General features: G+C 43.0%; 1 protein-coding gene across 1 annotated transcript in view; it reads right to left on the bottom strand.

Moving 5' to 3' along the window:
* Positions 1 to 19447, bottom strand: part of LOC124805485 (toll-like receptor 3) — a 216510-nt gene that overhangs the window by 39054 nt on the left and 158009 nt on the right. Inside the window, exon 5 of the mRNA XM_047266048.1 lies at positions 7190 to 7330. Coding sequence (XP_047122004.1) covers positions 7190 to 7330 — 141 coding nt within the window. The remainder of the gene's footprint in view (positions 1 to 7189; positions 7331 to 19447) is intronic.

The following is a 19447-nucleotide window of genomic DNA, read 5'->3' as shown; positions in this document are numbered from 1 at the left end:
ACAAACGAAAAATTACCGACAGGTTGCGGCGTACCCGGATGGTCACTCATCCAAGCACGGCCATGACCGGCAGTATCTAACTGCAGTCTTGTTGATCTGACGGAAACTCATGTATCCACCGCGACACGGCCGTTGACATAAATACTGTGACATGCTCGCATCAAGAGAGATCGGTCAGATGGTTCAAATGGCTCTGAGCACTATGGGAGTTAACTGCTGCTGTCATCAGTCCCCTAGAACTTAGAACTACTTAAACCTAACGAACCTAAGGACATCACACACATCCCTGCCCTAGGCAGGATTCGAACCTGCGACCGTAGAGGTCGCGCGGTTCCAGACTATAGCGCCTAGAACCGCTCGGCCACTCCGGCCGGCGAGAGATCGGTCATTTGTTCTATTTTGTTGTTGTTGTTGTGGTCTTCAGTCCAGAGACTGGTTTGATGCAGCTCTCCATGCTACTCTATCCTATGCAAGCTTCTTCATCTCCCAGTACCTACTGCAACCTACATCCTTCTGAATATGTTTAGTGTACTCATCCCTTGGTCTCCCTCTACGATTTTTACCCACCACGCTGCCCTCCAATACTAAATTGGTGATCCCTTGATGCGTCAGAATATGCCCTACCTACCGATCCCTTCTTCTAGTAAAGTTGTGCCACAAATTTCTCTTCTCTCCAATTCTATTTAATACCTCCTCATTAGTTATGTGATCTATCCATATAATCTTCAGCATTCTTCTGTAGCACCACATTTCGAAAGCTTCTATTTTCTTCTTGTCTAAACTATATATCGTCCACGTTTCACTTCCATACATTGTCCTATTTTATATTAGTGAGTTAAACGAGACATTGTAACAAGTTCTAACCACAAAATCGTTTCTATAGACAACTGTAACAGAAAATGAGATTAATCTTTTTCTTTTGTATCTACATGAGATAATTACAGGCAAGAGGCAGCTCATATTAGGGATTTTCATTGTACCTTTTCTTATGGTTACTGTATGTCTTCGTATTGTTAACAACGCAATGTAAGTATGACAGTGTTCTGAAAAGCAATGCCTACGATTCTTTTATTCTCATGATGTATTACATGTCATGTGTATTACTCTGTCGACTTTCCTGCTTCGCTGACGCAAATTGCTACCCCTCTGACGTTAGAGGTCTACAAATACGGGGTTGTAACTTTAATAGTGGCAACTATTTATTAACAACCGAAACAAGAGAGTTACATGTTTGTACCTGTTACCGTCCTTCAAAGTAGTCACCAGAGTTGTGTAGAACCCGTTGCCAGCGATGTGGAAGGCGTAGCAGCAGAGCCTGTTCTGTTGATGGTGAAAATGGAGCGGTCTAAAGTTATGGCGATTCTCGTGTACGGCTGTGATGGTGTTATGCTAACGTATTACGTTACTCCACGGCAGACTGTCAATGCACGGTATTACTGTTCGTTTTTGGAGCATCACCTGCGACCAGCTTTGCGAAAGAAGCGGCGACACTTTCTGCGCAACCCACCCATCTTTTGCATGACAATGCGAGGGCGCATACAGCGCAAGCTTTGGTTGTTCTGTTCTGTCGATGGGACTGAGAAGTAATGTACCATCCATCATATTCCCCAGACTTAAGTCCTTGTGACTTTGATCTGATTCCGAAGATGAAGGAACCATTTCGTGGCATTCGCTTCAGAACTGTTCCAGAGATTCGACTGGCATTAGACCGCTACATTCGCACCATCAACAGGACAGGCTCTGCCAACGGTATTCTACGCTACATCGCTGGCAACGGGTTCTACACCACGCAGGTGACTACTTTGGAGGACAGTAACGATTGCAAGCACGTAACTCTTCTGTATCGCTTGTGAATAAATAGTTGCCACTATTTAAGGTCTAACCCTTGTAGTACCGTGCAGCATGGCGATGTGTAAAGTAACCATACTGGTGCGTGAGAAACAGTGTGTTGTAATCGAGTTTCCAACCGCAGAAAGAGTGGCTTCGTCAAGAAAGTCAGACGTTCTACAGTGACGGTATCAACAATCTGTTCTCTCGTTGGAAGATATGTGTTCGTCGCCAGAGTGACTATGTTGAGAAATGAATATGTATACAGGAAGAATAAAGATGTAGAATGTTAATTTTGTGTTATAATCGAAATCACGACCTATTATACGTTGTTCTATAAATACATTATGACTCTGATGGTTTTCATTATACCCAATGGGATGTTGGACTGCATGGCCATCTAAGGTACAGCTTCTTTGTGCCTCAACACGTTTAGGGTGATCAACTTGACAGCTTTTTTGTTTATTCTGTCTACGACGTTTTTTCAAACAATCCCGTAATAGTTGTGATTTCGCGCCAACAATGTTGTTGTTGTTATGGTCTTCAGTCCTCAGACTGGTTTGATGCAGCTCTCCATGCTACTCTATCCTGTGCAAGCTTCTTCATCTCCCAGTACTTACTGCAACCTACGTCGTTCTGAATATGTATAGTGTATTCATCTCTTGGTCTCCCTATATGATTTTTACCCTCCACACTGCCCTCCAATGCTAAATTTGTGATCCCTTGATGCCTCAGAACATGCCCTACCAAACGGTCCCTTTTCTTGTCATGTTATGCCACAAACTCCTCTTCTCCCCAATTCTATTCAATACCTCCTCATTAGTTATGTGATCTACCCATCTAATCTTCAGCATTCTTCTGTAGCACCACATTTCGAAAGATTCTATTATCTTCTTCTCCAAACTAGTTATCGTCCATGTTTCACTTTCATACATGGCTACACTCCATACAAATACTTTCAGAAACGACTTCCTGACACTTAAATCTATACTCGATGTTAACAAATTTCTCTTCTTCAGTAACGCTTCTCTTGCCATTGCCAGTCTACATTTTATATTCTCTCTACCTCGACCATCATCAGTTATTTTGCTCCCCAAATAGCAAAACTCCTTTGGAGCGAAATGTCGTTGGCACCACTGCACAAGCCAGTGTTTGATATGAAACTGTCGGAAGTCTCATTGTTGCGTGTCTGTTAGTTATTGCTCAGTGCTGTATTGAGTAGAACATTGCGTGAGAACAATAATTGCAGAACAATATCCGAGAGCGCAATTTGTACACTGCGTGGCACATGTTCTTAATTTAGTTCTTGCGCATTCGTGTGAAATACCTATGATACGGAACTGTATTGGAACAATAAAAAAGTATAGTAAACTTTTTTCGGAAATCTCCACTTCGGGACAACCTTTCGAAGAAAATTTCAGATCAAACTGACTCATCTCATTCAACGCTGATCTCCCTTTGTGAGACGCAGTGGACCGAGATGCATGTGGCTGTTGAGAGATTAGCAGAAATGCTTCCTGCAGTACGCGCGACACTTCAGGCCCTTCAAGACGCTGCTAGTAGGGATGTCGTCGCTGAAGCATACCAACTGCAGACTGCCATGGAAAATAGCCAATTTATCATGTCGCTTGTTATGTTACGAAAAGATTTTGCATATACAGCGAACCTGAATAAAGTAATGCAGAAGGTCAATGCTGACCTGATGAACACTTCCCATAACTGCAAGAGTAGTTTTAACTGTTTACCCATAACTGAAAAACAGTTAAAACTACTCTTAAAATATTCCGAATGAAAGTGAGTTCTCAGTCCTTATCGAGCAGGCAAAGCAGATGAGCTCAAGTGACATAACTGTTCCAAGAACGACTGGAAGGCAAATTCAGCGCAGCAATGTACCAGCAGAAACTGCTGAAATATATTATCGTCGAATTGTATTTTAACCTCTTATTGAACATGTGGTCACAGAACTTGATGCTTGTTTTAAACCACGTGAAGAATAAATCGGAGGAGTTCAGATACTTCTGCCTGAGAAAACCAATAATGACTCCAGGACAAAAGAAAATCTTAAGAAGATAGCGCAAATATTTCTTGCTGCGAATGTAGGCACAACAATTCTGAGTGAATGCGAGATATGGGACAATCACTGGAAATCTTTAGATGAAAAACATGTCACTGCAATAGAAGTTATAGCTCAGTGTGATGATAAAAAAGCTTCCTATCATATTAGCCACACTCCCAGTGTCAACGGCGACCCCTGAAAGATGTCGACTATGAAGAGGCTAAAAACTTACGTAAGGAATAAAATAGGAGGTGAAAGACTTACTGGTCATGCTCTAATGAGTGTTCATCGTGATCTGGCGGTGCAACTAGATTGTGAAGAAGTTATCAGTAAGTCAGCAGCAAGACGTAAAAGGCTAAATATAATAATTTAAATTAAAGTAATTAATGTTTATTTTTAAATTAACTTACGACCTGAAGTTACAGCAAAACGCCAAAGTGTCACATTTTAAATACAAAGACTAATATAATAATATTATTGCTTAATATAAATGATTAATAATGATATTCAAAAAGATATAATTATCTCCAATGTTAGCTTACAATTAGCTGTTTTTTCATAAATAAATACCTCAATAGTTACGATACATATGTTTCATTTAAAGACGCTTGGATCAGTTAGTGTTTCTCTACAGTTTTACCCGCATGTAATATGAATGCTAACGTATTGGTGGATTTTTTAATTTCTGCTTGATTGACTCTATTGGCGTTAACAGCAAAACTTTTTTACGTGGTGGGCGAAGACAGGTTTACCTTCCTAAATGATAGTGTTGGACCCCCTCAGCCCACGCAAAAGCTGTAAGTACGTTCCTGGTTGCGTTGCACGGTTTGTGAATTTCGAGATGCAGAGTTAGAGCAGCAACACGTCTGTATTAAATTTTTCATGAAACTCAAGAAAGCTTTTACAGAGACACTACAAATGACGCAGAAAACCTACGCTGATGAGGGCTTAAGCCATACTCGGTGTTACGAGTATGTTCACACGGATCAAAAATGGCCAGACGGTAGTTAAAGACGTTTCCCGTTCAGGATCCCCCTCGACGTCTAACGACGACGGTCATGTCAAGAACTTCAACGGAATTGTAGGTGCCAATCAGAAGAATGTAACATTTCAGTTGGATGGTGTCATGAAATCCCAGTACAGCATCTTGGAATGCATCACGTTGCCGCCAAGTTCGTCCCACGGCTCATGAGTCAAGAACAGAGAGACCTTCACTATCTGTAAAGAGCTTTTAGATCGTGCAAATGAGAATGAGATGTTCCTTAAGAGAATCACAACTGGTGATGAGATGTGGGTATACTGTTACGATGTTGACCTCAAAGTTCAGTCTTCACAATAGTCGGTAAAGATTCTCCAAGACAAAGCTCGTCAGTTCAGGTCAAATATAAAGCGATGCTGATTGTTTTCTTTGACTTTGGAGGATTAGTTCATCCAAAATTCGTGCCACAGGGACAAACTCCTAATTGATGGTACTATCGAGACGTGTTGCGAATCCTGCGAGAAAATCTGAGAAGGGAACGGCCTGCAATGTGGCGAGGCAATTTATGGCTCTTGCATCACAATACCGCACCCGCCCATTCATCCCTGCTGGTACGCGACTATTGCACAAAGAACGAAATCACTGTGCCGCTTCATCCTCCGTACTCTCCAGAACTGGCCCCTGCGGACTTTTTTTTTGTTTTCAAAGTTTGAAAACCCCGTTGAAAAGATGAATATTAACAACGATTGACGAGATAAAAGAAAACTGGCAGGCGACGGTTCGCGCGATCCAGCACGAGACATACAGAGACTGCCTTCGGAAGTGAAAACTACATTGGGAGCGGTGTATCAATTGTGGAGGACAGTATTTCCAAGGACACAACACACAATAGATAAAAGGCAAACGCAAAAATATTCTGTGGACAAAGTTCAGGAATTTTTTTAACAGACCTAGTACTAATAGTTATAGCCTTCCTATGAAGATGGTCGCTACCACTAACTCATATAGAAACCTAAACAATAAACTTTTTCAGGTGGTCCACCCCCTTAGCTGAGTAGTCAGGAGTCTGACTGTCATGCAGCGGACCCGGGATCGATTCCCGGACGGGTCGGAGATTTCTCCGCTAACGGAGTGGGTTATGTGTCGCCCTCACCATCATCATCGACACTAAGCTGCCCAGCTTGGCGTCAACTGGAAAGATTCTCAACTCGGCGGCCGAACCTCTCCAGTTGGGGACTCTCGGCCATTAATGCCATACAATCATTTCAATTCATATTCGTTGTACAGCCAACTGCAAACGTGTAATTCTCCAAATTCGTTACAGTTGGTAAAACTGTAAGAAATTTGAAGAATTACACGTTGGGGCTTCAAGGCCTGCTTGTACGGTGTTTGTCTTTTTGTTAAATCATTCCAGCAGAGTTGGGTAGGCGGTAGCAGTATGCATGGTGGAATGCATGGCATTCGAGCGCTTGGAGGGACTGATAGAAAATGGATCCTACGGGTATCAAATCGACATTAAAGTAAGTGAGGACGGATTGATGTGGTGAAAGGGGGAGAGACACAGTTCCATTGGTCAACCGGAAATGGGTGTTTCGTTCTATAATTATTTGCTGGATCTTAGAAAAAACAAAATATGATAGTGGGGTCGCCACTTCATTTATTCCATTAATTTTTCTAGCTGTCCTCAGTTCGATAGTTGGTTTCTTACTAGATATGGTTCTACTGGAAATGGAATGCACTTGTACCTAAATTTACCTTAGAAATGTCCTACCCATCAAGGTATATAGGCACTCTGAACCACACTGAAACTTGGAGTTCTTCAAATATATACAAATTTTTCACAGAGGTGCGAGAAGTGATAAGTGACAGACAAAATTCGAAGACCGACTGAAGATTAAATACAAGTCCCTTAGACCCCAATACCACCCTTACGTTAAGTTTATAATGAGTATATTTCAGTACTTAAGACGTATACCCATTTTCATGTTTTCACCAGCAGCTAGAAGTTTCCACACAAGACTCGTTTAGGATACTATGTCTCAGTTTCAAATCACCCCTGCTTGGAACAGTTAAATGGGAAGAAATAAATAATTCAATAATGACAGTTAACAGTGCTCGACAAGAACTAGACGATCAGAAAGTACCGTAATACTCTTAATGCCCTAATAATCTTTATGTTACAATGCTCAATCCCCAGCTAGGAAAGAAAAGCCTAGGTCAAACTAGTCTGTGTCTAAACTATGCAAAAGAACTAATATAGTTATTCAGTCGAAGAGATAAAGAAATGGTTGTAGTGTCCTTGGTAATACATGTGTTACAAGTCTTACCTTGTATCGTAGCTGCCCCACGGGGGGAACTGCGTAAGGAATCCCACGGAAGCTGTAGTAGGGGATTCCCCTCACTGTTGTTGTATTCAGGCCGATCAACGCCGACTCCGGTGACAGCGAGATGGTGACGCGGCTGTCCTGCTGAAAAATAAACGCCAGAGGATATTTTAGTACGTGAAGTATTAAGGTGGCTAAATAAAGTGATTCGTCTCTGGTAGCTACTTATACTCTGTCGAGGTACGTCATTATTCCACCTGTTAGGAACCTCAGCAAAAGTTTATTTATGCCTATATTTCACCTGCATTGTTTAGATGGGTTGGGTTGTTTTGGGGGAAGAGACCGAACAGCGAGGTCATTGGTCTCATCGGATTAGGGAAGGATGGGAAAGGAAATCGGCCGTGCTCTTTCAAAGGAACCATCCCGGCATTTGCCTGGAGCGATTTAGTGAAATCACGGAAAACCTAGATCAGGATGGCCGGACGCGGGATTGAACCATCGTCCTCCCGAATGCGAGTCCAGTGTGCTAACCACTGCGCCACCTCGCTCGGTCATAGTTCAGAGCCTTTAGGCAGGCACTTACATCTCACAAACTGTTGTCTTAGAATTAGTAGTTATCGGTACCATTACAGTGTATAAAATATTGTATCAATAACGGTAAAGATACAAATAATAATAACAGAAACAATACTACATCTTGTGTTTCACTGCATTTGCTATACCCTGAGGTTTTAGAACGAACCCGCTTTCCCAGCTCACAAGTGATGGCGAGGATAGTATCAGCTTTTATATTCCACATTCGACTGACATCGAAGCTCAGGAAATAGCGAAAATATATTTCCATTACATGCTATACCTGTACGTATGTTAAGCGCGGTTAGCTGCACAAGCAAGCCGCGGAAGGTTGCCACTGCTGAACTTAAGAATCTAAAATCACAAATACGAGTGAAAAGTATTAATAATATTAGCGTTTTGTATAAGGAATAAATATGAGCACCGAGGTCAGAAAAGTATGGAATTTAAAAATTGATATAATACCCATCAACAGAGGTAGGGGAGAGTGCTGTACCTTCGAAACCTTCTCAGATTTTCTCCTCAAGTCAGCTTTGTAACGGAAGTTTATTACAATTTCTTATTTACATTTTGAAGTAACAGCATTCACTTTATGCGCTCTGCAGTATTCTTCTGAAATAGAAAAATTCCTCATAATAAGGAAGTTTTCCCAGATGTGAGAAATTATTCAACGGTACAACATAGTCATGTAAATGGAAACAAATATTCTATTCAAATTTAAAAGTGGTGAAGACGATAAATTATTGTTAATACTGTATTTAATATGACTCAAATGGCTCTAAGCACTAGTATTTAATAGCCTATGTGTTATATTATTACTCTACGACACACCAATCGTAAGTAAATGAAGTCAAATTAAGAGGAGGTGTTATAAAAATCCAGTTAAACATTTTAAAAAATTGAAACAGAAAGTATTGGCCAATAAGAGAAATTTCCACTTTCAACACAAGAAAAATTGTTAATTCAATTGCGAATATCTCGCTTTCCATGGTACATGATCTTCTGTGTACAGCTGAAACGTTCCCTTAGAAAAACAAAATATTACTGGGCTGATAAACCTCTACGTTATTTGATTTTCAAACAGCTGAGTAAAACTGAACGTACTCAGGCATTTCTCTCTTTGATTATTCTAATCATCACTAAACTGACACACAATATTTTTAGCGCAACGCAATCTGACTTTGAAAAAACCCTACAAAAGAATGGCCCTGACTAACAATAACCTATACCTTTCATGAATCACTTACCTCACAAAAATCTTCGTTACTCGAACTACTGCAATACAGCGAGCGCCAGTACTGCCAGCTAAATAAAAGATTCAAACTACTGAAGGCACTAACTACTGATAGGCATAGTTAGCAAATGAAAGATTTTGATAGAGAACATACAATGTATTTACCTTAATAGTGTTCAAAAGTCATATATATCAGTTCATGATATCCAGTATTACAAATTTACTCTTTCTGGCGGACACACGTCCAGATTGTCCGCTCTCAAAATTCTGCCATCTCTCTCCTCACATCCACCACTGCTGGCGGCTCACCTCCAACTGCGCAACGCTATGCGCTGTTCACATCCAACTGCCCAACACTACAATAGCGACTATTCCAACAATGCCAACCAGCCACAGACTTCACACAGCACAGTCAGTGATTTTCATATAGAACGCTACGTGGAGTTACCAACATAAAAACCTAAACAGCCTACTTACACAGCATGCTGTTCGATTGATGAAGTATCGCTTAAGAGTCCATACGTTATGTAACTGAATTTAAAAAATATACAGAATTTAGCTCACGATTAAACGCTGAACTCAGAGAATTAACTACATCCACAAAGCAGCTGTAATATATTACAGAATACTTCAATATGCAGTATTCTAATATTTACAAACGCTGCACAAAACATAAACTCATGTCTCACAACAACAAAAACTGTAGAAAATGCTGGAAACAGCTTATGGCGGTTGTTGTGTACATAGTTCCGCGTAGTCAGCGCGTACACAACTTTCCCACTAGAGCACGCTCCGCTAAGCACAACAGCGCAGGCACAGCAATCGTCCATCTCTGCACTACGGGATGGCGCTGCCTTAGAGACAGACCAAATTCTACTTCCATCGATCCGCGTATTAATATGTAACGCAGCCAATGAGATTGCTGCTAACGTAGAACCTTTTCTCCTCGCTGATCACACTCATGCAGTGATACCTGAACGTGCGAGGTATTATAAGAAGTGTACAGACCTCTGATAAGTCAGTCTGCATTTGTCTGCACCAGTCTGCATTAGTCTGTACCAGTCTATAGTCAAGTTTCAGTCTGCAGCTAATAAGATTACCATATTCCTGTACATAGCCATGAAGATAAATGTATAGACATTTTGTCAAGTATCAGAGATATGTGAGAATAAGACTAACATACCAAGACCAAAGCAACTTCAGATTGTCAATTGTAAACAGCATCCAGAATCAAGTTATGTAATGTCCATACCTTTTATTATTTTAATAAATGTGTGTGAAAATGAATCAAGTTCTGTTTAAAGTTGGTCACCGTCAATCTGCTACTCTAAGCGTGCAAGTGGCATTTCTATCGTCTGATCTAACGGCAGAAGATAAACACACCACGATAAGACAACGAGACATATTGCTGACACTCGCCTACTTCGTTAGAGCGACAAGTCAAATAATATGATGGTGGTTGTACCGAAGGTCTTACAGTACACACACCACAGCGGTGTGTACTGCACGTTTGTACATGTGACTCTACTCTAAAATCGGTCACCAGACTGCAACACCGACCATGAAACATCATATCTCCCGTGCCCTGGGCACAATATCGCAGAACATGGAGAGTGCTCTTTCTACAATCCGAAGATAACTAAGGTGACAAAATTCACGGAATATATCCTAATATCATGTGAGACCTTTAGCTGGCGGAGTGCAGCGACTTGGCATGGACTCAACAAGTCATTGGGGCCATGCTGCCTATACAGGCGTCCACAGTTGTGAAAGTGATGCTGGTGCAGGAGTTTGTGTACAAACTGGCCTCTCGATTACGTCCCATAAATGTTCGATGTGATTCGTGTAGGGCGAGCCGTTAAGCGAAATCATTGACTCGAAATGTTAAGAATGTTATTCAAACCAATCGCGAACAGTTGTGGCCCAGAGACATGGCGCATTGTCGTCCATGAAACTCATTTTTTTTTTTTTTTTTTTTACTGCAAATGGTCTCCAAGTAGCCGAACACAACCATTTCTAGTTAATGATGCGTTCAGCTGCTAGACCAAAGGATCCAGTCCATTCCATGCAAGCACAGCCCACATCATTATGGGGCCACCAGCAGCTTGCACAGTGCCTTGTTCACAATTTAGGTCCGTAGGATCTGCGCCGCACTCGAAACCTACCATCAGTTCTTACTAACAGAATTCGGGCCTCATCCCACCAGGTCACTGTTTTTCAAAAAATGGTTCAAATGGCTCTGAGCACTTTGGGACTTAACTTCTGAGGTCATCAGTCCCCTAGAGCTTAGAACTACTTAAACCTAACTAACCTAAGGACATCACACACATCCATGCCCGAGGCAGGATTCGAACCTGCGACCGTATCGGTCACGCGGTTGCAGACTGTAGCCCCTAGAACCGCTCGGACACCCGGCCGGCACTGTTTTTCAGTCGTCTAGGGTCCAGTCGATATGGTCACGAGCCAAGGTGAACGCTGCACGCGATGTCGTGTTGTTAGCAAGGCTCTCGCGTCTGTCGTCTGCTGCCATAGGCGTTAACGCAAAATTTCGCCGCACTGTCCAATTGGATTCGTTCGTCGTAAGTCCCACTGTAAGTAGGCTGTTTAGGTATTTATGTTGGTAACGCCACGTAGCACTCTGTATGAAAATCACTGGCTGTGCTGCGTGCAGTCTGTGGCTGGTTGGCATTGTTGGAATGTTCGCTATTTAGTGTTGGAAAGTTGGATGGGAACAGCACGTAGCGTTGCGCAGTTGGAGGTGAGCCTCCAGCATTGGTGGATGTAGGGAGAGAGAGATGGATGAATAACGAGAACAAGACTGGATGTCATGAACTGACTTTTGAACACTATTAAGGTAAATACATTATTTGTTCTCTACCAGAATCTTTCATTTGCTAACTATGCCTTCAGTAGTTAGAATCTTTTATATAGCTGGTAGTATTGGCGCTCGCTGTATTGCAGTAGTTCGAGTAACGAAGATTTTTGTGAGGTAAGCGATTCATGAAAGGTATAGATTATTGTTAGTCAGGGCCATTCTTTTGTGGGGATTATTGAAAGTCAGATTGCGTGGCGCTAAAAATATTGTGTGTCAGTTTAGTCAGAATAAGTAAAGCGAGAAATATCTGAGTACGTTCAGTTTTGCTCAGCTCTCTAAAAATCAAATAATGTAGAGGTTTACCAGCACACTCATTTAATAAATTTTCTAAGGGGACGTTTCGCCACATTAATTTCTTCGGTTATTTCACGCAGTGGTACCTGTGTGTTAGCACTGACAGTTCTACTCAAACGTCGCTGCTGTGTGTCGTTAAGTGAAGGCCGAAGGTCACTGTGCTGTCCGTTGTGAGAAGCAAAGACTGAAATCTGGTATTCTCTGCACCATCTTGACACTCCGAATCGTGGAACACTGAGTCCTCTTAACGATTTACGAAATGGACTGTCTCATGCGTCTAGACCCAAGTATCATTCTGCTTTCAAAGTCTGTTAATTCCCGTCGTGAGGCCATATTCAAGTCGGAAACGTTTCCATACAAAGCATCTCAGTAGAAATGGCTGCTCTGCCAATGCACTGCACTTTTATACCTAGTGTAGGCGATACTTCCGCCATCTGTATATGTACATATCGCTATGCCATGATTTTTGTCGTCTTGTTGTTGTGGTCTTCAGTCCTGAGACTGGTTTGATGCAGCTCTCCATGCTACTGTATCCTGTGCAAGCTTCTTCATCTCCCAGTACGTACTGCAGCCCACATACTTCTGAATCTGCTTAGTGTATTCATCTCTTGGTCTCCCTCTACAATTTTTACCCTCCACGCTGCCCTCCAATACTAAATTGGTGATCCCTTGATGCCTCAGAACATGTCCTACCAACCGATCCCTTCTTCTAGTCAAGTTGTGCCACAAACTCTTCTCCCCAATCCTATTCAATACCTCCTCATTAGTAATGTGATCTACCCATCTAATCTTCAGCATTCTTCTGTATCAACACATTTCGAAAGCTTCTATTCTCTTCTTGTCCAAACTATTTATCGTCAATGTTTCACTTCCATACATGGCTACACTCCATACCAATACTTTCAGAAGAGACTTCCTGACACTTAAATCCATACTCGATGTCATCGTAGTGTATAGTATACTCAGTGAACTGCAAGATATGACACTGTTCGGAACCGGTCTTAACATACGTCATGTAGTGTAAAACCACTTAACTCATAAGGTCTACTCTTGAGAGAGCTGGAAATACCATGGATTGGACCTGAATGTGTTCAACAACGTAATTTCTGTTCCGAAATTTAAAAATGATAATAACAGTAACGACACAGGATTGTTTGATAATTCGTTCACGACGTAAATTTTTATACATATCGTTTTTATAATGATCTTTTTCTAATTTATTTCATGACGGTTGCGAGTAATAAAACTATTTATTTACAGAGAAATCGAAAAACTTGTATACCGTGGCTTCGGGGAAGATCAGCTATGGATCCCAGAGAGAAATAGGAACACGCGGGGCAATACTAACCCTACGACTTAGAAGACAGGTTGGTGAAAAAAGAAAGCATCCCTACCTTAATGGTAACTATAGATTCAGTGAAAGCTTTAGACAATGTTAACTGACTAGAGTCTTCGAAATTTAGAAAGTAGCCGACATACAAGAGGGAACGAAACGTGATCTGCAATTTTCACAGAAACGGGACTGTACTTATAAGGATCGCGCATGAAAGGTGTTAGTAGTGAAAGAAGTGGTCGTGTGTCCCCGATGTTATTCAAACAGAACATTGAGGAAGCAATAAAGAAAATCAAGATGATTATATATATGTGATCGCTCTAAGTTTGTTGACACCAGTGCCTACCAATTTAAATTGTATATTACAGCACTGAGGATGGTCACTAAGTGACCGAAAATCGATGTTGCGATTAATAAAACAAAAAAAAAAAAGAAAAAATACGACCAATGCTGCCTCTCCTTCTAAGTATCTCCTGCCAATTGCCCCAATCAATATTAAATACCTTCATTCCTCTCTTGACGCTGTCTCTAAAGCACAAAACAGGTTTTCTAGGGGATCTCTTGGCCTGTACTATCCCACTAAGCAGTGTGCGTCATGGAAGACGGGAATGGTCCATACTTTGTTTTTGGGCTGATGTGATCGCTGCATTTGTCAGTTACCATTTTTGTTCCTTCGATTTCTTTAAGTGGGACAGTCTTGCTACCGGTGGCCTAAAGACCCTTTTTATACCCCAATTCGAGCATAATTATCTACTTTTGCAAATATATGTATCAGAACTGTCACGTGACTAGTTTCGGCCATCTCACAAACTTGGTCGATTCAGTCGTGAGAATGCAAAGTCAAAAGATAAGCGCTTCTACATCTTCATTTACTCTGAAAACCACAGTCAATAACAATTATAAGGTTTCTTTTTCAGATACATCCACTTATGGGGAACGGGCAAAATGATTGTTTAAATATTGGTGCGCATTGTTTAAATACTGCTGCGCACAATGTAATTAGTCAAACTTTATCTTAAAGATTTCTGTGAAAGAGATACGTGCGGGAGTAATATGCCCCTAGATTCTTCACCTGAAGGTAGTTGCTGAAACTTCATGTTTTCAGCGGATAGTCCGCGTCTACCTACAAGCGTCTGCCAGTCCATTTCTCTCAACATCATCGAGACACGATCTCATGAGTCGAACAAACCTGCCATTATTCGTACTTTCCTTCTCGGTATCTGTTTAATATTCTTTGTTAATCCTACCTGATATGGGCCATCACACTAGAGCAACATTCCAGGGTGTTCCGCACGAGTGTTTTATTGGCAGTCTCCTTTGTAGACTGACTGAATTTCCTCAGTATTCTACCAATGAACCGCAGTCTGTCATCTGATTTACCTACGACTGAGGCTATGTGATCGTTCCATTTCGTATCTCTACATGGACAAATATATTATACTAGAACTGACATGCGATTACATTTTCACGCAGTTTGGGTGCATAGATCCTGAGAAATCAGTACCCAGAACAACCACCTCTGCCCGTAATAACGGCCTTGATACGCCTGGGCATTGAGTTAAACAGAGCTTGGATGGCGTGTACTGGTACAGCTACCCATGCAGCTTCAACACGATACCACAGCTCATCAAGAGTAGTGACTGGCGTATTGTGACGAGCCAGTTGCTCGGCCACCATTGACCAGACGTTTTCAATTGATGAGAGATCTCGAGAATGAGATTACCAGGGCAGCAGTCGAACATTTTCTGTATCCAGAAAGGCCCGTACAGGACCTGCAACATGCGGTCGTGCATTATCCTGCTGAAATGTAGGGTTTCGAGGGATCGAATGAAGGGTAGAGCCACGGGTCGTAACACATCTGAAATGTATCGTCCACTGTTCAAGGAGGTGACCGAGATGTGTAACCAATAGCTGCCATACCATCACGCCAGGTGATACGCCAGTATGGCGTTGACGAATACACGCTTCCAATGTGCATTCACCGCGATGTCGCCAAACACGGATGCGACCATCATGATGCTGTAAACAGATCCTGGATTCATTCGAAAAAATAACGTTTTGCCATTCGTGCACCCAGGTTCGTCGTTGAGTACACCATCGCAGGCGCTCCTGTCTGTGATGCAGCGTCAAGGGTAACCGCAGCTATGATCTCCGAGCTGATAGCCCATGTGGCTGCAAACGTCGTCGAACTGTTCGTGCAGTTGGATGTTGTCTTGCAAACGTCCCCATCTGTTGACTCAGGGATCAAGACGTGGCTGCACGATCGGTTAGAGCCATTCGGATAAGATGCCTGTCATCTCGACTGCTAGTGATACGAGGCCGTTGTGATCCAGCACGGCGTTCCGTATTACCCTCCTGACCCCACCGATTCCATATTATACTAACAGTCATAGGATCTCGACCAACGCGAGCAGCAGTGTCGCGATACGATAATCCGAAATCGCTATAGGCTACAATCCGACCTTTATCGAAGTCGGGTACGTGATGGTACGCATTTCTCCTCCTTACACGAGGCATCACAACAACGTTTCACCAGGCAACGCCCGCCAACTGCTGTTCGTGTATGAGAAATCGGTTGGAAACTTTCCTCATGTCAGCCCGTTGTAGGTGTCCCCACCGGCGCCAACCTTGTTGTGAATGCTCTGAAAAACTAATCATTTGCATATCACAGCATCTTCTTCCTGTCGGTTAAATTTCGCGTCTGTAGCACGTCATCTTCGTGGTGTAGCAATTTTAATGGTTAGTAGTGAATGAATTGACCGATTCCAACAGTGACTCATTGACAGTCGTAGGATATTATGTTTCTTCACTTTGTGAACTGCTCATTTTTAAATTTCTAAAAATTTAAAACGAGTCACGGTATGGGTGTATTTTGAGAACAGTGTTCGGTGTCGAACCTGTTGAAGCACAACCAATGGGTACCTACCCAGGACAGGAAACAATGACGTTCTGCTGACTCTCTCAGGACACCTATTCACCCGACTAGTAATTGGGGCATGAGTAAAATATGTGAACCACAAGAGTTAACATTTTCGGTTCGGGCGCCTGTATACGCCTTGATGCTTGTTCAGGTTGTGAAATGTATCAGCGACGTCTGTTACGTGGCAGGCCATGGGAAGGATAGAAGCTGGTCAACCATCCGGTGAGCTAGCTACATACGAGTGTCCTAAAACCTATTTATGCTACGTTGTGTGATGTCCCGGGCGGAAAGCGATCTGGGTAACTCGCCGGATGTATGGATAAGAAATTCCGTACCTAAGTCACACCAGTGTACCGCGGATCATAATTTCAAAGCAATGGAAAAAATAGAAAAGTTACCTAGTCATCAAATTTGAGCTAGTAGGTTGGCTATAGTAATGTTCGGTCTCTTACGTTCCGCTCATAGAGGGTTGTACTTAACGCCCAACTTACCATTCCCGCTTAGTCGCGAGAGGAGAGACTTCTCCTTTTACGTGAAGCATGTTTAATTTGCGCACGCGATGAAATTCTGAAACGGAAAGTGCAGCAAAAGTATGTACCGGGGGAAGTTAATAAGCGTGAGGGATGACTGATCACTCAGTTTAAATTTGTATTTTACGAGGGTCACTCCAAATGAAGTGCACACTTTTTTTTTGAATCGACCTTTTATTCTACATGTTTGAAAGTTTTACAGTGTGTAGATACATCCTTTAGGAACAATATTTTCATTTCACCACATGATTTCCATCCCTCTCAACTTGGAACCAGCGCCTGTATACGCGCATGGTAATATTCTGGACCAACCTGTTGGAGCTACTGTTTGGCAGCTTGCACAAGGGAGTCATCATCTTCAGACCTTGTTCCACGAAGAGAGTCTTTCAGTTTCCCAAAGAGATGATTGTCACATGGAGCCAGGTGAGGAATGTAAGACGGGTGTTTCAGTGTTGTCCATCCGAGTTTTGTGATCGCTTCCATGATTTTTTGACTGACATGTGGCCGCCATTGTCGTGCAACAGCAAAACATCCTGCTTTTGCCGATGTGGTCGAACACGACTCAGTCGAGCTTGGAGTTTCTTCAGTGTCGTCACATACGCATAAGAATTTATGGTGGTTCACTTGGCATGATGTCCACAAGCAATAGTCCTTCGGTATCAAAAAACACTGTGGCCATAACTTTTCCAGCAGAAGGTGCGGTTTTGAATTTTTTTTTTCTTGGGTGAATTTGCATGATGCCTCTCCATTGATTGCCTCTTCGCTTCTGGTGAAAAATGATGGACCATGTTTCATCACCTGTCACAATTCTTCCAAGAAATTCATCTCCACCATTCTCGTATTGTTCCAAAAGTTTGCTGCATCCCGTTTTTCTTGTTTCCTTGGAAGCCACTGTCAACGTCCTGGGAACCCACCTGGCACAAACCTTTTTTAACGCCAACACTTTCATTATTCTGCAAATACTTCCTTCCCCTATCCCAACGTAGCGTGACAATTCGTTCACTGTGATGCGTCTGTCAGCAGTCACTAATTCGTTAACTCTCTGCACATTGTCTGGAGTGTGCGCAGTACGAGGCCTGCCGCTGCGTGGACAATCCTATATATTGCTGTGCCCACTTTCCTCACGTAGCCTGCTTGGTCACCGTCTAACTGTACTGGAATCGACAGCAGCATCTCCATACAACTTTTTCGACCTCTTGTGGATGTTTCTCACTGTCTCGTTTTCACAGCATAGGAATTCTATGCCAACACGTTGCTTCTGACGAACGTCAATTTTTTTTTTTTTTTTTCTTTATTGTATTTCAATTCCCCATCGGGGCGGGCTGGCAGCAGCATATGCGCTGCTCTTCAGCCGAAAGACATAGAACAAAACAATAGAAGACATTGAAAAACAGCAAAGGAGAGAAGAAGGCGAACATAGATATAAAAAAGGGAGAATATCATGGAAGGCAATATACAAAAAACGGGGTGACTGTAAAATGGAGATAAAAAAACTGTTTAAAAGTAGCACACACAAAAAGCCACACACTGCGACGATTAAAAGAACACAAGGCACAGTATGACTGGAGCATAAAGGTGTTGACGGATGGCATAGCACACAACGTAACACTGACGGCGAATCTCAAGGCAGTACACAATTAAAATCACACCTCTGGACGCACACGAGAAACAGCACGAAACACAACACTGACGTGGCACACTGATGATGATCAATACAGAGGATCTGCCAGGTTCAAGGAGATGAGGGAGACCTGAAGAAGGGAGGGAGGGGAAGAGATGGGGGAGGGGAATGGGGGGCGCTCGGAAGAGGGCCAGGTAGGGAGGGAGGTGGGAAGGAGAGAGGCAAGTATGGGGTGCAGGGTCTCAGGGGAGGGGGGGATGGAGGAAAATCCGCTCTGGGAGAAGGAGGAAAGAGGAGAAGGGGGCCCTGGGGAGGGGGGGGGGGAACAAGGCCGGGTTATAGTTGGAAGGAAGGGTATATGTCACGGCGAAGTTCGTCATCCGGGAGGGGGAGGTGTTGGAAATTGCCCTGATGAAGGAGATGGAGGGTGTGGAGGTGGAGAGAGGGATACAGCGATAGAGGCGCGGCAACGGGCGAGGGGTGGAGAGGAAGGAGGAAACCAGAAGGTGGGGGGGATCAACCCTGTGAACAATGTAAAGGATGCGGAGATGTTGGAGGAACAAGAGGAGGTGGGGGAAGGGGATCAGTTCATACAGGAGCCGTGTGGGGGAAGGAAGGCGGATACGGAAGGCAAGGCGGAGCGCATGGCGTTCAAGGATTTGGAGAGCCTTGTAAAAGCGGGTGGGGGCGGAGATCCAGGCGACGCTGGCATAACAGAGGATAGGACGGATGAGGGATTTGTAGGTGTGGAGGATGGTAGAAGGATGCAATCCCCATGTCCGGCCGGACAGGAGTTTCTGCAGGCGGAGGTGGGAATGGGCTTTCTGCTGGATGGTCAGGAGATGAGGGGTCCAGGTGAGGTGTCGGTCAAGGGTGAGGCC

The sequence above is a fragment of the Schistocerca piceifrons genome, chromosome 7 (genome assembly GCF_021461385.2).
Source record: "Schistocerca piceifrons isolate TAMUIC-IGC-003096 chromosome 7, iqSchPice1.1, whole genome shotgun sequence".
In the NCBI taxonomy this organism is placed as follows: Eukaryota; Metazoa; Arthropoda; class Insecta; order Orthoptera; family Acrididae; genus Schistocerca; species Schistocerca piceifrons.
Note: the sequence above shows the minus strand (reverse complement) of the source record. Positions and strands in the feature narration are given on the sequence as shown.